The sequence below is a fragment of the Cajanus cajan genome, chromosome 9 (assembly GCF_000230855.2).
Source record: "Cajanus cajan strain Asha chromosome 9, NIPB_CcT2T_4, whole genome shotgun sequence".
Taxonomy (NCBI): domain Eukaryota; kingdom Viridiplantae; phylum Streptophyta; class Magnoliopsida; order Fabales; family Fabaceae; genus Cajanus; species Cajanus cajan.
Window position 1 is genome coordinate 57,213,865 of NC_138525.1, and position 20,013 is coordinate 57,233,877.

General features: G+C 32.0%; 1 protein-coding gene across 1 annotated transcript; it reads right to left on the reverse strand.

Moving 5' to 3' along the window:
* Nucleotides 1-14,699: 14,699 nt before the first annotated feature.
* LOC109818663 (uncharacterized) lies at nt 14,700-19,136 on the reverse strand. Its single transcript, XM_020384196.3, has 4 exons — nt 18,861-19,136; nt 16,098-16,604; nt 15,431-15,577; nt 14,700-15,105 (listed from the first exon to the last, which is right to left on the reverse strand). Exons 1-4 carry the CDS (start codon nt 18,963-18,965, stop codon nt 15,016-15,018), a joined length of 849 nt encoding a protein of 282 aa, XP_020239785.1. The 5' UTR covers nt 18,966-19,136; the 3' UTR covers nt 14,700-15,015.
* Nucleotides 19,137-20,013: the final 877 nt, after the last annotated feature.

The following is a 20,013-nucleotide window of genomic DNA, read 5'->3' on the forward strand; positions in this document are numbered from 1 at the left end:
TATTATTAAGAATAAAATTTTTGTTTATCAAAAATAATATATTTATTTAAATATCTCATAAAATCATATAATATTATCTCTAAATTTAGATATAAGATCAATTACTTATATATAAGACATTAAATATCATTATAACCTTAATTCATAAACTTTCTTGTAACTTGAGTATTAGAGTATTTTTGCAAGTGTTTTCCCTATCGTCAACAATCGAAGTAGGAAGAACACTCACTCTCTTATTGGAGTACTTACAAATTCTGATAAGAACATTTGGCATCATTATAGGGTTGAAATTAAATTATCCTCTGGCCACAAGGTTTTCACCTGGAATCAAACGATAAACAACAACATAGTAGTAGCCTCCATGACAACCAGGAACCCCATTCCAATCCCAGTACTACCTCCTCAACACCATTCGTCGTGCTTACAGTGCCATGTGATGTGCTTACCGCACTATCTACCACACCCACAGCGTTATTTGTTGTGTAATGACCTAGCATGTCATTCACTATCTACAAATCATCTCTACGCAACAAAAAACATACAACATAAATCTAGCCTAGGGTTCTCATGCAACCAATATATAGTCTCATGAACATAGTTATATGTAAGGAGAATAAAGAAATATAATTGATCCTTTACATATATACTACATACATAAAGAGTAAAATACTATATATACAACATATATAAACCTTGAACCATTAATCAAACGTCTATATAACCTGACTACATCGAAGTAGCCTCAACAAAACCAAGCTACCACCAATGTGACTCACCACTAACTACACAAGTCAATCTCGCTAATCCTATTATTCTCCTATATCAAGTATGATCATCACAGTTCCAATCACGAGGAAACACAAGGTAAGCTTGTGAAAAGAATCAACTTACACAACATCAATGTCAACATGAACAACAAAATCAACTTCAACATGCAACTTCAACTTATCACTTGTACTACTCATACAACTTACACAACTTAAAGAAAACTTTAAACAACTTACGCAATGTGATTAGCTTCAACATATTCAACATAACAATACACATACACACACACACACACATATATATATAACTAATGTGTCATCACACATATCAACTTATTGAGATCTCCTACGACTGAGATGAATAATTTACGTGGATTGACCTTACTGAATCACAATAGTTGGTATAAAACCATAAATAACAGCCAGTATAAATTTAGAAACAATGACTAGCATCAACTAGATTGATTTCATAGGTTTTGTCACTTAAAGTAGGAAGTATAATACTACTATCAGGGTAGAATAATTTAGGTATAAACCTACCATAATATTAGTCTACAACACTAAGCCCTTATGAGATTAGTTTATCAATTACCTTCCAAGTACTACATCCCTCTAATACTCACTTAGAAACTAAGTCCTTGGCCTTGTACTTTACTCGAATCTATGTGCCTAGTAATCCCGAATTAAGGAAGATGATCTTAGAGGAAGGACATAAGAGTACTCTTAGCATTCATTTAGGAGCTACTAAGATGTATCACGACCTTAGGGAAATATTCTGGTGACCTAAGGTGAAGAGAGGAATAGAGGAATTTGTATACTCGTGTGTAGTATGCCAAAAGTCTAAGGTGTTGAGCTTAGAGAAGCTTGAAGCTTAAAAGAGTTTTGATGATCACAAGATATAAGTCAACAACAAACAACTTGGAAGCACAAAAACAAAGTCAGACAAAGTCAAGAAAATATTATGTAATAGAGCTATGTAATAGAGTTTAGAAAACAAATTGGTTTGCATAAGTTTTTATGTTGTGTATGTTGTGTGCATGAGCAAATCTATATCTAAGCTGAGTAGAGAGTATATGATGATGAGTTAAAAGATTGAAAAAGTTATTTTGAGACTTAAAACAAAGTTTTGAGAACCAACTCAAAATAATCGATTATTGTTAAATATAATCGATTATTCCAGCAACAGACAAAATGGGATGCCTTGCTGCAATAATCGATTATTTGCCAAAATAATCGATTATCCTAGAAATGACTCTCTGGAATAATCGATTATTCAGCAAAATAATCAATTATATTGTTCTTGGTTGGTTTCTAGAAAACCTGAAGAACAAAATAATCGATTATTCTTTAAAATAATCGATTATCTGTGTCTGAGACTTTTATAAATAACTTGAACTTTTAGAAACTTCAGACAATGAGTGAGAACTGATAATCAAACTGAGAAAAGCATTTTGTGGAGTCTTTGTGACCATCTTGGAGAGTTTTCTTTGTGAAATCCAAGAGTGAAAACGTTTGTGAAAAACTTTGTTAGAAGATCATCATCATCATATTCTTGAAAGGGGAGGATTAAGATTTGCTTCTGAATTCCAGGTGAATTCGTTCCTTTATTCTTTGTGAATCTTTGTAAAATCTTGAGAAAACTTTCTCAAGTGGTAAGGTTTCTTGTAGTGGGTTTCTACAAGGGGTGCTTTCTTGGGGTCAAGAAAGTGGTTATCTTTAGTGTTGAAGTATATGCATGTGTGTGTGCTTGTAAACCTTCTTCCTTGAGATAGTGGAACAAATCTTGATCAGGTGTTGATTGAGGACTGGATGTAGGTCACGTGTGGAGTGGCTGAACCAGTATAAAAGACTTGTGCAATCTTCTTCTACCTTATCTTTTACTTTGAGTAATTTCTTGGTTGAACATTAAAGAAGATAATTCTTGATTAACATGTGTGTGTGAATATTGATGGTTTAATCTGAATTAAAGCGTTGCATTTGAACCTCATTGTTTTGTAATCAAGAAAGCATATTGCACTCATACTTTCATAACAAGTCTTTAAAGGAGCTTCATTTGAAAATTCAGTCTTAGAAAAGTTTAAGTGAAATAAAGATCCTAAATACTCTGAAAATTTTTAAAGGGTCATAGAATCCAATTCACCCCCCCCTCTTGGATTGTGCCATTCTTTTCTAACATAAGGTAGAACACTAGAAGTCTTTAGGATTTTTACAGCCTTCAAACATCCCATTGTGTAAGTGAGATGGGGTGTAGATAGACCTTGGTTGTAGGTTTGCCTAAAGATTCTTAAGAAATTTGATTCTTTTTGGGTTATAGTGGATAGACTCACCAAGTTTGTTTGTCTTACCCTTATTGATAATAGATATTCCTTAGAAAGATTGATAGAGTTGTACATCAGTAAGGTAGTGAGGTTATATGGGTTTTTCTACTAGTATAGTTTCCAAAAGGGAACTAGAGAGATTACGACTTACGAATTAGAAAGCGAGATGCAAGGAGCTTACCCATTTCTATTTTCAGGTAAATTTTAAGGACAAAATTTCAAAAAGGGGGGAAGAATTGTAACACCCCAATTTTCACTAATTATATGAAGGCTCAAAGCCCAATAAGGGTGATTTAGTAGCCTAGAACGGATCGTTCCAAACTATTAAAAAGGCCTATAAACCCTAGATTGGAACGGGTCGTTCCAACACGGGCTTTTATGATAAAATTCAAACTCAAAACTGGATCGTTCCACTTTGGGAACGGGTCATTCCAAACATGGCCGTTATGAGTTAAAACTCAACTCCATAAGGGCCGTTCTGGTTTAAGAACGGACCGTTTTAGATGTGAATTTTACACATGATGAATGAATCTAGAACGGACCGTTCTGGATCCGAAATGGGTCGTTCAAACCACTTCTGGCGTTTATAAATAACATACTCAAGCACTGCTCCTAGACACACTCTCTGAAGACCAAGAAGAACCAAGAGAAGGAGATCAACCAGATTCTGCTCTAGCTTCATATTCTGCTTATCCAAGTAAGGGGGATTGAGAAACCTTGCTCGGGGGTGTGAGAATAATTATTAGGTAGCAGGATTGGCTCCCAATCCCTTGCCTGATGCATGCTTCTAGGAATAGGCAAAATATGAATGTTTTCTATTTTGCTTTCTGAATGTTCTTTGCGTTCCTTGTGCGATGTTGAGTGTAAATATGTGTTTGATTGCAAAATTAGATAAGTTTTGATATGAATTAGAGTGCTCTGTGAGTTCTTGTGCGAAACCCTATGAGGAACAATTATGAGTATGATTATGTGAAATGTGAACAAATGACATGAGACATGATGTGAATGACGTGCTATTGTGAACACTATGACTATGAAAATGTGAAACGTGATGAAATGAGATAAGACATGAAATTCCATGACAAGTAAAGTGATGAGTCCATGAGTTAAATTTGTGAATGTATGACATGCATCATATGCATTTATGTGACGGGGTACGATATGAAGTACATCATTAGGGAAGGCTCTCCAAGTGTGAAACATCTTCGAGGAGTCCTAAGGGATAATGCGGTTTAGAAGGCCTAGTTCTTCCCGTTTATGTGCATGGGACGTATCTTGCACGGCTTCGCTATCCCGATGAGACCCTAACAGTACATCTTTCTAGTTGAGAGTGCACGGTTGAGCTGGCATGTACTCCTAGACTACTCCAGGTATGTTGCTTCGGCAGCATACCACGTGATATGTGATTATGAGACAAGTGACTAGAGCCACATGCATGCATTTATGAGTCGAGTTCATGACATCATTGCATGATGAATAACTGTGCATGTGTTACTATTGTATGTATAATTTGAATTTGTACCTGATTAATGTGTACCTATGGCTGTGCTTGTTATGATTTGTGTGTGTTGCCTAACTGTTATTTTTACACCTGAAATCAAGTGAAATGTTTATCACTCCTTTGTTGTTCTTTGTATGTGTTTAAATTGTGTTATAGGTGATCAGGTGATCATCAACATGAAGATGTTGGTGATGAAGTTTAGGCTTCGGTTGGGCGTGCTCTGATAGGATATGTAACATCGGGGCGTAGTTAGGACTAGCCTAAGATGTTGGTTCCACTAAACTGTTTTGGAAATATGAGTTTCTTTTCTTTTGTAATTTCTACATTGGAGTTATGGTTTATGAGTTGTGAATGAGAATCTTCTACCTTATGATATTTGAGACACTTGTTTTATCCATGAAAGATGTTATCAACTATGAAAGATTTTATTTACTCATAAAATTATAGTTTACATTTATTGTGTATTAATATTGGAGTAGAGGGTGTCACAATAATTCATCCACTCACGAAAAACATACTATAACAACATTCAATTCATAAATGGAAAGAAAGTGACATGCAACAACAATTTACAACAAGAATCATCAATTCCTTCACTCCTCACCAAGAAACCTCCAAAATGAAGAACTCAAAGTTCTGCCTCCAATTCCAACTTAAATGTTTACCAAAGGCATGAATCAATAGAGGAATATTAACATATACAACATGAAAGATCAAACACAAACTTCTCTTACCTTTATTTCAAGCACATCGGAGAAGGAGGAAAAGCGAGAAGCTCGAATGACACACAACTCTAACTCCTGACCTCCAAGCTTTAAGTCTACTAATCAACTACCATGGACTAATTAAAGAAAGGGTAAAGAGTGATTAGTAAGAGTAGAAGGAGAAGAAAGTTCTTATATTTTCCAAAGTCTCTCTCTCTCTCACTACCATCTCACTAGTTTTTCTAAGAACATGAACTTATGAGGTTCACATCTAAGGAAAATCTTGTATACCTTTCTTAAGCTAGACTAACTTGTCTCTAGTCCAACTAACCAAGAGACCAACTTAACCCTAAAATTCATTTGACTCTAGAATTATCAAACAACAACATATACAACTTAAAACAATTAAATGGCATAATTAAAAATAAACAACACAAAACAACAATGTTACATGTTGTGCCATCTACCGTTGAATTTCCATACCTCACGAAACATCAACCCTAGCGCTATTAAACCTCAGACAGGATGACAACAAGACACTTGGAGCCTTCATGTATAGATTCTTAGCCATAACTAACAAGATACATGATCTTTATCCCTAGGTTGCCCTTAGCACCATGTTGAACACACTGAAGGCGAGACCCTTCTTTGATGACTTGTATCATGACAAGCTCATTGACATAAACAAGCTAAGAAAATGCACCACCAGCATCGTCATGATGGAGAAGCACGAGACCAATCAATGCAAGATTTGATCTTCCACCAATACTAAGGGCAAGTCCTCTAGATCAAACCAATTACTTCATAGCTAAAAGTCTCTACATACAATATCAGCATATTAGCCACCCAAATGCAAAGGTCACTTATCACCTTTAATTTTTTACTAAAGGGATATTATTTATCCTTTAAGTTTTTTTTTGTTATGCAAAATTTGCTTGCTAATTCATTTATATATATATATATATATATATATATATATATATATATATATATATATATATATATATATATATATATATATAAAGCATTGTTATTATGTTTTCAAAGAAAATTGCAAAAAAGAAAAAAATACATTAGTGCCTACAGAAACAAGGTCAAGCTTCTGAACTTGCCATAAAGTCATAAGTTTTCAAGCTTGCCATCAGGTCACAAGCTTTTGTGTTTACCGAGCTTCAAAGTAATTGCATGCTTTTGAACTTCTAAGCTCTCGTGTCTTTAAAGATTATGACCTTTCGAGCTCTAGAATGATTTTGAACTTTCGTGTTCTCGTATCATTAAAGATTATGAGCTTCCAAGCTCTTGTGTCTTGAAGATTATGAGCTCTTGCATAATTGTGTGCTTTCAAGTTCTTGCATCTTTAAAGATTATGAGCTTTTTAGCCCTTGTGTGAATTTGAGCTTCTAAGCACTCGCATCTTAAAGATTACGAGATTTTGAGCTCTTGTGCAATTTTGAGCTTCTAAGTTCTCATGTCTTTGAAAATTATGAGTTTCGTGCGATTCTGAACTTTCAAGCTCTTGTGAATCAAACATTACAAGCTTATGATATTTTGAGTGATTTTGAGCTTCCATGCACTCACGTCTTTGAAGATTATGAGCTTTTGAGCACTTGTGTGATTATGATTTTTCAAGCTCTCGCGTCTTAATGATTACGAGCTTTCAAGCTCTTGCACTATTCTGAGCTTCCAAGCTCTTGTGTCTTTGAAGATTACAAGCTCCCAAGCTCTCATGACTTGAAGATTATGAGCTTTCGAGCACTTGCACAACTCTAAGCTTCCATGCTCTCACATCTTGAAGATTATAAGCTTCTTAGATCTTGTGCGATACAAAGCTTTTGAGCTCTCGCAACTTTGAAGATTACAAGTTTTTGAGCTTTTGTGCGATTATAAGCTTTTGTGCTTTTGTGACTTGAATATTACGAGTCTATAAGCTCTTAAGTGATTCTAAGCTTCCAAGCTCTTGCATCTTTGAAGATTATGAGCTTCTAAACTCTTGTGTGATTTCGAGCTTACGAGCTTTCACATTTAAATGATTACAAGCTTGTGAACTCTTGCATGATTTTGAGCTTCCAAGCTCTTGTGTCTTTGAAGATTACAAGTTTTCAAGTTCTAGCGTGATTTTAAGCTTTTGAGCTCTTGTGTCTTTAAGATTACAAACTTTCAAGCTCTTCATGATTCTGAGTTTCTGAGCTCTCATGTCTTTGAAGATTACGAGCTTCCAAGCTCTCACAATATGAACATTACAATCTTCCAAGGTCTTGTGCGATTCTAAGCTTCCAAGCTCTCACAACTTGAATATTATGAGCTTTCCAGCTCTTGTGCGATTCTAAGTTTCCAAGCTGTTGTGCCTTGAATATTATGAGTTTCCAAGCTCTTTCGTGTTTCTAACCATCCAAACTCTCGCATCTTTTAAGATAACGAGCTTTTGAGCTCTTGTCAATTTTGAGCTTTTGAGCTCTTGCATCTTAACGATTATGAGCTTCTGAATTCTTGTACAATTTTGAGCTTCTAAGCTCTCGCATCTTAATGATTATGAGCTTCTAATCTCTTGAGCGATTTTGAGTTTCCAAGCTCTTACATCCTTAAAGATTACAAGCTTCTAAGCTCTTATGCAATTATAAGCTTTTAAGCTCTCGTGTAATAACTATTATGGGCTTTCAAGCTCTTGCATGATTCTGAGCTTCCAAGCTCTTGAATCTTTGAAGATTAGGAGCTTCTAAGCTTTGGAAGAATTGTTAGCTTTTAAGCTCTTATGTATTGAAGATTACAAGCTTCTGATCTCTTGCACGTTTCAAAGCTTCCAAGCTCTCACTTCTGGAAGATTACGAGCTTTTGAATCTTGCTTGATTATGAGCTTTTAAGCTCTCACGAATTGAAAATTATGTGTTTTTGAGCTCTTGCATGATTTTGAGCTTCCAAGCTCTCATGTGTTAACTATCACAATTGTGAACGAGTGAGTCAACATCACCTCAGCAAAATCCAAATCTTCCATGAGACCAATAAATTTCAACAAATACCTCTCAAAATTGATAAAAGTGTTGGCCTGGTAGAAGTCTAAACTATATTGGCTAGCCTTCCATAATGAATCCACCATAGAGCTAGCTAAAATATGACCTAACCTCTAAACCTTGCCCTTACCAGCAAAACTTAACATCTCTAGTGTAAAAAGACGACTTCACTTGTAACTCCTTTGCTTTAAAGAGCTTAGAGCTCATGGGGCTTATTTACTGTCCAGCTTGGTCAAGCCGAGTTGACTTCATGCCTAGTTTGGATGAGTTGAGCTAGGCACAACCTTACCCATATTGGACCGCCAACCTATGAGTGCTATAAGGCAAAATCCTAGGCAGTTCATTCAAAATGGCTATAGGAGTATCTCTATGCCACATGTCTCTTAGAATTTGGGATCTCATTACCAAGAACAATATTTTCACTCATCAAAAACAATATTTCTGATTATTAAGAAGAATATCTTCTAAAAATTATGTAACATTATCTCTAAGCCTAGAAATAAAATCAATCACTTATATATGGAGCATCAAATATTATTCTAACTTTAATTTTACACTTATCTAAACTACTCTCTAACTTAATCATCAAAGTGTCTTTACATGTGCGCTTTCTCACCGTTAACAATTAGAGTATGAAGAACATCCCCTTTTTTATCGAAGCACCTTCAAATTTTGGTAAAAATAATTGTTAAGTTATTATTATTATTATTTGAAAAAAAGGACATTTTATCACTATATATTTATTAAAAAATAAAATAAAACTAGATAATAATTTTAAAAGAATTTATACTAATATAGTAATAAGAATAATAATAAAGATAATACCTATTTTTGTGTACAGAAGTTATGGACAATTTTATCTTTATAACTTCTATATAATATTATATTTTACTATTTATAACTATTTAAAAACCATTCAAACTTTTTAATTATTAACTACCAACTATTATTAAATTTTAATTAATTTCATTATTAATTTTAATCTTATTTATTTTAAAATACATAAGAGTACATTGTTCTTTTTTTACACTAATAACAATAACATAAATTATTTTTAGATTTATATAAACAGTGAAAGTAAAATTAATTTTTAATTCAAAAATATGTTCATGTAAGATAGTAAAAAAGAAAGTAAAAAGATAATAGTGATAAAATAAAAAAATAAATGTCACATCTTAATTACTATTTAAGATATTCTTAAAAAAATAGATTAAAATTAGTTAAAAAGTGATATCTATATATAAATTATTTTTTATTTTTTAAAATAAAGAGATAGAAAGGTAATAGGGAGCAAGATGTTAAGAAAATGCATTTTGGAGCCTAAATTGACTTTACAAAATTAATTTATAAGATAAAGATTGTTTCCCATTTATATGTACTATTATGATCTTATCTTTAATCGATGTGTGATCTTTAATATACCCTCATGCCGAGAAATAGACATCTCGAGCATGAAAAAAAGAGTTGAATACCCACCCTTTAATATGACCAATAAGTTGGACTAAAGGCATCAACTATACAAAACAATAAGTCAATCTAAAAATTCAATTAAAAAATGAAAGATATAAAAGAAAATGAAAAAACTTCATTCAATTCCCACCCCTTCAACTTGGAATGGACATTAAGAATTCCAAAAGCATTCCAAACTTGGCATGAAGGTGACTGAAATGACTAACATGTAAAGGTTTTGTGAGGAGATGAGTCACTTAATCTTGGGAAGACAGTGGTAACAAATGTATAGTACCTGCAAGCAATTTGTCATGAACTAAATGACAATCAAGTTCTATGTCTTTAGTATACTAATGAAAAATATGATTATTTGTTATATGAAATGTATATTGATTGTCACAACATAATGTGATGTGTTTATTATGTTTAATATAAAGATCTTCTAGAAGATATAATTGTGACACCCACACATACTATAATACACAAATAAATAAAAATGAATAGAAAACTCCATCAAAATTAATTCCAAATATTCAACATAAAGAGTGCCACATTTAACAAAATGAAACCAAATGAAATCTAATACATTAAAATAACAATTCTCCTAAAACATAACTTAAAGATAAATAAATTTTAGCTAAATCCTGATGTAACACCCTATCAAAGCATATACCCAACTATAAGGATTAGGTCTCATCGCTAACATCATCAATCTCATGATGTAAATTACTTGTAACAACATACAATAAAGACAAACACAAACAACAAGAGTGAGAAAAATCTCACACTAACTTACAACGTAAGATGTAGCCAAACAACCAAATACAAACAAGATATTCATATATACAAAACATTTACATATTGGTAAAATAACTTATTTTACTCTTTCATGACATAATTAAATAACACAACATTAAGATGCATAGCAATGGACACGAACTACATATTATCATGTATATGACGTTAGTAAAAACATCATACATCACACTTGTGCATGATCATGCAAGATACATCTCATGCACACAAAGGATGAGACTAAGACTTCCAAACCAACTTATCCCCAAGGAATGAACCTCAAGCTTTTATACAAAGGAGCCTTCTTTAGCGACGTATTCCATATCGTACCCTTAAAAATACTTTTATGCATATAATGCATGTCAAAAGACTATGCATAAAAATTCACATGATCTCATTAATTCACATATCACAAGTCTTATCATATCACATTATCCATCATTTCACTATCAACTAATCTCATATCATATAATCATCAACTATTCTCAATATAGCTATTAACATTTCAACTATATCAATTAAATATTAGCAACCAATGACATAAGAGATCACATCACTATGACTCATACATAGCGCACAATCATATTAATAGCATACTCACATACCACAACTAGTTATCAATATTAATTAGTACAATGATTACACATGGTTGTGATTTAAACACAACAATTACACATCATTTGATACACTTCAAGATAGAATCATTGTGAGATTTTCTAATCATATATTTACACCTTGATCATAATAACTAAGAGATCAATGTCACTAAGCATTTAAATTGACAGCTTAACTAGCTTAGCAACCTTATCAATATCTCGCGTTAAATCCATCAACATTGCTATCATCAAAACACATCAAGTCATTAACAATCAAATTACATCATAAATTATTAACAATTAATTTCTCCCATGATTTATCTTTCCTAGACATTGATATAGGTACCTCAAACCATTCGTAAGATCAAACACTTAAGGGGTAAAGTTATTCATCATCACCATTCACAAACTACATTTCCATAACTTAATATTCTAAGATATTTAGTGGTCAAAACACTTTATATAAAGCTATATATATGCTATAAAGTTGATTTTAATTTTCTTAGAAAGCTAAGATAATTATCTCCAACTTCTATGTTGACCTCAAGAGCTAATTATGTCATCTACTATTTTAAAAAAATACAAAATCACAATATTTCAACTTAAATCTGACAGTCTGATCTTCACTCACTAATTTGATCATAACTTGAGTTATAGACCTCATTTTCAGGTTATTCCAATGGAATTTGAAATATAACATCCAAGGCTACAATTCATATGAAGATCACAAAACATGATTCTAATAGTACCATGCTTGGCATGCCATCTATTGTGCTCAATGCAGAAAGGACAACACCTTCTTGAGAGTACCTACGCCCGATGTGACTAAGGACACACCTAACGCTAAAACTTGTAGGAACAATGTCAAATGGTGCCCAATGCGACCCATTTGATGCCTGATTTGATATCAATTTTAGAAAGACTTGTATGATGTGTGAAAATTGTACATTAAGAACACTAAACTCTAAAACCTCAATCCAATCAATAAAAGTCACAATTAAAACTTAATACAACTTTATTATATCATCCCACGTTCAGAGTGAGACTACTGACTCTCCCTTATCTTGATGAGCAGAAGAAGACAATCTTATAAATCTAGGGTGATTTCCTTTGTTCTCTAGTTCTTTGAGCTCTGAAGTGTAAAAATGTATGTGAAAAGAAAGCTTAAAAAAAGTCTGATAAGAAACTTCCCTTTTTTAAAAATTTAACTCCTCTCTAATCCTTTAATTAAAATATTTGACCATAATTACAAATTCTCTTCCCCTTTAATAAATCAATCAATAAATAAAACACTTAATTATAAAACCTTATAATATATATCCATATCCATAAAAACACATAAAAATACACATATTTTTCTTCAAATACTTATTATAACAAAATATCATAAAAATATATATTTTTTTAATAAATATTATATAAAACAAATTTTACAAATATTTATTATTTAATTAAAATACTAATAATTATTAAAAATCTTTAAAATATTTTTTTAAACTCTTTAATTAATTAAAATATACTTTTAATAATTTTAGGAAACTTGGAGTGTTATACTAAAAATTATTGTGTTCGCTAGGCTCCTTGAGTTAGAACTCTATATTCTGCTTTAGTAAATGATCGTAACACCATAATTTGCTTCTTGCTCTTCCAAGAAACAAGAGCATTACCAATATAAAAACAAAAGTTAATATAAATCTGTGTCTCTATGCAAGCACCCCAATAAATTCTTTTAGAGTCAAGTTAGAAACCTTAGGAAAGAATAAACCCGACGCAGGTGAGGATTTGATGTATGCAAGTACGCGATGAGCTATCTGTTAATGTAAGTCAATAGGAGCATCTAAATGCTGGCTTAATTTGTTGATTGCATAGTTGATGTCTAGGCGAGTGTGTCAAGTACTGGAGTCGACCAATTAATCTCCTATATGAGGAAGCATTAGGGAGTGGTGTGCTTGAGGTCTTGCTCAATTTTGGATGTAGGATCCCATGGGGTAAAACACTGTTTGGAAGCAAGCAAGTTAGTATCTTGGAGCAAGTTTAATCAGTATTTGCGTTGGCAGATATGAATCCCAAATTAAGCCCGATCTACCTTAATGCCAAGAAAATATTTCAAGTCTCCCGAGTCTCTGATGCTGAATTTGGTGTATAAAAGGCCTTTTAATTGTGGAATCTCATTCAGATCATTCCCAACAACTAAATTGTCTACATATACAAGAATTACAGTGAATCCAAACACAGTTCTCTTAGTGAAAAGGGAATAGTTTGCCTTTGACTAATTGAAACCATATTCCAACAAAGTGTGTCAACTTAGCATTTCATTATCAACTTGCTTGCTTTAGTCCATCCAAGGATTTTTTAACTTTACAAACTAAGTTTGGTTGGGATAGTTGGAGACTTTAAGGAAGTTTCATGTACACTTCTTCAGTTAAATCATCATTTAAGGATGCAGTGTTAACAGAGTGAATATATGTTTGATTTGACATTAATGTTAATTTTTTAAGATATAATAATTTAATAATTATATAATTTATAAACATTGTAAATACATAATGTGTAAAAATTAACTTAATTATAAATTAGTGGACACAAATTAGTGTTAATAATACTATCATAAGTGGTAATTATACTTAAATATTTATTAAGTAAAAATTATATTTATTTATCTCATACTTCTTTTACTTTGTTATTTTCAAGGCTTTTAGTTATGGATAAGTACTATTTTAGAAATTAAATTTAAGAAGTATATGATATTTTTTAATATTAATTATATTAATTAATAAGCTATAAATATATATTTTTTTATACTTAAAATTGAATAAATACCTGATTATGATGAAAACAAATGAATTATTAAACTAAAAATAAATAACCGCACCATATACAAATTAATGTGATAAGAGAGATAAAAATAAATAATAGGTATTAATGAAAAAAAAAAAAATATATATATATATATATATATATATATATATATATATATATATATATATATATATATATATAAAGTCTATATGTCATCGTTCTTTTTTGATATTATATATATCATCATTCTTCAAACAATAATATATTTAAACTTTGGTTAAATATCTTCAGCCAAATTGTTCTTTTTATTTATTATCTTGTTTTTCCTAACTATTTTATTGAAAGATTTATTTTGTCTAGATAAATAATTGAAAATTTTCTTTTCTACATTAATATCTATTTATTATTATAGATAAATATTATATGTCAAAAAATATTTTTTACATGAAAATATATTAATATTTGAACTACAATAAATACACATTTTATTACAATTTGTATATTTTCCTAATTCACTGTTATAATAATTTTCATTTAATTATATTTTTTTCATTGTCGTCTCACCTAAATAATATTTGATTGAACTTTTTCATTATCGAACCAAATTAGATTTTTTACAAGTAAATTGTAATTGAACTATTTAAACTAATTAAAAAATTAACTATATTTTAATTTTTTAAATTTAATTGATAATTTTATTCGGTACTTAACCCGTTGATAATCCACTCTAGTAAAGAAAAATGAGAAGATACCAAAAGAAAAATGTAAATAACGAAATAAACATTATATATATATATATGTGTGTGTATATATAATATGAACATGATACAACTTAACTACTCTTCCCTTCTTTTATTCATCAAACCTTATTTACATACGGGGAAGGTCATTCATTCTACAAAGAAGGCCACTACAGTCTACAGCAGATAAGAGGCAAACTAAGGAGTTTTAGTTTTCTGCCTTATTTATTCCTTTCAGCAAAACTTGTTCAAGCTATAGAACTCCACCAAGTCTATAGTTTTCACGCGCATAGCTCTTCCAAACATCTTGACCAGATACACCCACCTGAGTTAGTTACCAGTCATTGCCTCTTGACATCTAATTCTTCAGTCTTTGCAAATCTTCCACGGATTCTTGGTTGGCTATCTGCTAGTGCCTTCCTGCAAGCATACTGAAGAAAAAAAAAAGCACATTATTATTTGAAAGACTGAAAATAGAATCATTAAAATTATGTATAGTAAAAAGTTCTTAAAGAAGTGGTTTCAAACTTATCTCAATCTTACAAAATCAGTTTATAAGAAGAAGATTATTCTTCATTTATATACATTAGTCAATGTGAGGTCTTCAACAAAAATTAAGTTAAATTAAAAATATTTCTCGGCAAGTGAACATATTTTTAGCAGATGTGTGTGTTACATAGGATTTTTAAGGCTGTTCTGTTGTGAAACTCTCAATTTGAATAGTAGCATACTAGGATAGAAAACCTAGTTAGTTACCTTAATTTTCCTGCCAAAATTTCTCTTTGTCTTTTTATTCCTGTATCTGGAGAGCTTTTCTTGACGTTCCTCACTAGTGCAGTTGCTGGGAAGAAAAGTCCTTTCCCGGGGAGATTGGCCAATGTTTGTGTTGCCATTACTGAGAGTCTGTCATAAAAGCAGGGTCAATCATTTGCCCATCTTGTGTAAATGGCAAAATTTTTTTTTTGGAGTTTTCAAGACCTGTTTAGATAAACTTCTACAGAAGTACTGCTAGTCTTCTAGGAAGAAAAAAAATGTGAAATAAGCTTCTCTATAAACCAAACTTAGTTTATGCATAAACTAATTTGTAAAAGTTATATCATATAACTTCTCCAAAAAATTTACAAATCAGTTTGTGCATAAGCTAGTTTTAACTTCAGGAGAAATTTATTTCACTTTTCCTTATTTTTTTCTCCCAGAAGTGGTACTGTAAAAGTTTATCTAAACAAGCCCTCAGATCATATAGAAAAAGATAGCAATCAGATTTAGTCCATGCCATTATTCCTTATTGGTCATATTGTGTAAAGCATGAGTTAATGGCAGATCAATTGATAAAAACGAAGCTTTCATTCTTGACTGTGATAAAAACATCACAAGATATATGTTTGAAGCATACACAGAATATATGAATCAGTTTGAGTTTGACCTTTATATCTCCTTCACTAAATGCTCTCCGCATGCCATAAACTGCATTGAAATCTATTCCGGGGAAATCTAGGAATGCAGGCTTCATCGCAGCTCCATGCATCCAGTCCATTGAACTCAGACTTCCCGAACTGATACTCTTTGGTAGAGTCATGTCAGGAAGTGGTTTGTTTTCAGGAATTGAATTCTCCTCGATGTTCAAAGCTGGAACCTTGATTTCCATAATATCAGAGACTGGTGACTCTATCACTGTCTTTTCTAAGAGATCCTTTTTGCACTCATAGAATACCTCACTCAGAAGCTGTTCATTTTGAAGTACATCAATATCAGATGATTTTAGACCTTGTGAGGAGACATCATCCCCACAAGATATCATTGAAATGGCTGCTTGAACAGGATCAAGGTCCATGGCTGGTTCTTCAATTACAGGTTCAGGTGCTTTGAACAGATCTCCCTCTATTAACAAATCATATTCTGAGATTATAGAAGAAGATTGAACAAGGTCATTCTGCAAAGACAAGGAAAGATAAACAACATAATCAGTAAAAGCAGTCTTTTAACTTTGAACACAGACACATTAGATGTTGAATAATTAATAATAATAGACACCAATAACATCAGTAAAAACATCTTATCTGGTGTTAATATTAGTATTATGTATCCGTAACAAAAGAGGTAATAACAGCCTTGATTGGTTCTGAATGCAGTGTGACTTAACATGATTTAGTCTTCCAAAATTAAAAGTGCAAATAATTCGTGTATAATTGCATAAAAAGAAAACGACAGTTCCTTTAATGTTTAGTTATATATTATCCACTAATCAAATATTTTGAGAATTAGCAGTTGTTTATTTGCAAATGTTGAGAAGTTGCTCTAGCACAAGATACCAAAATTTTCAAGGTAAATTTGCACGATTCCTTAACTTGAAATAAAATGGTAAGGTCACTGTCCAATAAGTCGATGAAACGGTTTAGACCAATAGAAATTGATTGTCGACTGTTTTAGATCGGAAACACAGAAAACAAAACAAGAGAAAGAGAGCGAGAGCACTGAGGTGAAAAAGAAACTTTTTCAGCCAAATCAGCGTGGGCATCAAAGGTTCAAAGTACAATGTATGGATAACATGAAATTCTCCAGTTTGGTTGATGGAACCAGTTTTTAGTATATGGATAACATATATCATTGGTCAAATGATAGAAGCTAAACAAAACAAGGATTGTCAAGCTTTGTATTTAACTTCAAAGCAAATACTATATACAATGGCAAAACGCCATATTGGTACAACAAAGCAGAAGCTTTGCATAAATGAAAGATGCCAGTACATATTCAGCTGAAACTTCACATTGAAATGAAGAGCTGGCTAATGTCAGATTATTTGAATTGGTATTAGGTTCATGATTGCAAATTCAAAGCCCATGTTTCACCAAAATGCTGACTTTAAAAGAGTCCAGGAGTAGATGGCTGAAATATCGAAACAAAACTGGCATCATTTAATCCATAGAGTCTGTTTAGGTAAACTTATCCATTAGCACTTTTAGGAGAGAAAATCAAGAAGGAAAAATAAAATAAGTTTTTTCATGAGCTAAATTTAGCTTATGCACAAACTAGTAGAAGTTCTCTCCTATTAATTTCTCCAAAATCTTATTTTTAATTCATGCAAAAACTAATTTGAAGGTATGGAGAAACTTATTTCAATTTTCTTTCATATTTTTCTCTTTTATAAGTGGTTCTGGAGCAGTCAGATAATTGGATCAAAATTTTCTTTTATATGAATAGAACCAAAATATTGAAACTTTTGTACAACATAAAGGAGACCCGGTTAAAGCAATTCTCGATGATAAAAGTGAGAAAGTATCAAAATATCTTAAGCTCATACACAAAAATTGAGTCAAATTTCAATGAACAAAACACCAAGCGAAACCATATGAAAACAACTCATCAATACTTTCATTGTTTATTGCTGGAGAACAGAAATAGAAGTGCACAATTTTGCCAACTATATTTTTAGTGCCAGAAAAAACCATGTAGAAGCTATTAAGTTGAGCATTAACCAGTCCTTTTCCTTACTACAAAGAAAAAGAGAATAAAAGGACTTTTTCCTCTTCAATCAACCTTCCTCAGTGCGGCACAAAAAGACAAACCCCACTAAGAGTTCACACCAGAAATTAATAAAGAAAGGGCAGAAATATTACAGAACACGGAAGTATCACAACCAAGACACTTTCCATCTATACAACTTTTCTTTCCTTTTGTATCACTTTTCCAGATCCAGCACTTAAAGCCATGTCTAGCTGTTTCCCCTTGTGCTATGAGAATGACTATGTGAGTAAAAAATAAAAAAAATAAAGATAAATAACTAAATACATATTAAATGACAAAAAACAAATATATTTGGTTATTAGTTTTCCTTCTCAACCTTGATATTATCTATCATGTAAATAATCAAACATATACACACATATTAAAATATGATACTTTCCAAATTGGAAAGCTAAGCAGAAACATGAACATAATTCTAAGAAGCAAACCTTTCAATTTTATTTAACCTCATTTGCTCCAAAGTAAAATATTAATCATCCAGGATGCAAGAAGGAGCAGAACACAGAAAAGAGAAGAAAAATTGAAAATTATTCGGCTTAAGGAAAAACCCATGGAGCAAATGCAGAACAACTAAGTAGAGAAAGGGGAAGAAGCTGAACAAACATGAGAAAAAGATTAAAGTAAGTAGAAAGAAGAAAAAAAAGAGAAAAAAAAGAGAGGGTACCATTGAAGCATTGGACTTCTGGGTCATGCAGTACTCCTCAAGTTGTTGAAACTCTTGAGTGAAATTTCGAAAATATGGGAAGAGAAGTCCTGCCTCTGCAAACATTTTTCCAGTATTGAAAAATCTGAGCTTCAATGAGATACAGAAACACTTCCACAAAGTTTTTTATTTTTTTTTTATTTTTAAAGCAGAGCAAGACAAGCACTGCAACAAAGAGAAGCAAAATGCTAGCTAGAGAGAGAGAGGGGCTTGTGCTTGGATGATTTTAGGAGCAGCAAGACCGAGAATTTATATTATATAAAATTTGGGGAAAGTGACGTAAGAAAAATACTAAAATAAAGACAAAAGCAGGAAAAGGACACCATCATTTTTATAATGCAGTGACCCCATGTCCCTTGTCATGCTCATTAAACAAAAAATAATAATAGTTTTTTACAAAAGATATAATATTTTGTAATATTATATTTGCAAATTGTAGCACAGAATACAGGTGAAGTGCACCAAGCCAATACCCGTGGATCGTAGACATGTTGGTGGGGTTGGGGCTTAGAGGTGAACAGAGATCATCACTAACCATTCAACAGTTATCCCTTGTAGCCAGTGCAAGCACTAATTCATAAGTTCACAAACAAAAAAATGTGTACGGAGCAGACCGCCATAACAACCGGCAACCCCGGTGGCACCACCGCATACAATTCTTTTGAGTCGGTGACAAATAAGCCAATGACAAATAAACCGGTCGTGCAAGCATTAATTCATACGTTCTCAAATGTTGTTGTGCTACTCATCTCAATCAAGCCGAGCAGAACGCCTCCAGCTTGTTCACGTTGGCCCCTCGCAAATTGTCATGCAATAAAATCTTTGGCAGTTAATCCTTGGAGGATAACAATATCTTAGTATAAATATCTTTCATAAATATTATATTTTATTATGTTATGATTATCTAACAAAATATTTTTATTTATGTAGAATAATGTCTTCACGCAATAAATCATATATATAATTATAAGGATATCTCATAATTATCATGTAGGATGATTTCTTTAACTTAATTCATAACCTAACTTTCTCTCTAACTTAAAAATGTAAGAGTGTCTTTACAAATTCTCACTGCGGACATTAGAGCAATTAAGATGTTATCTCCATCTTTGAA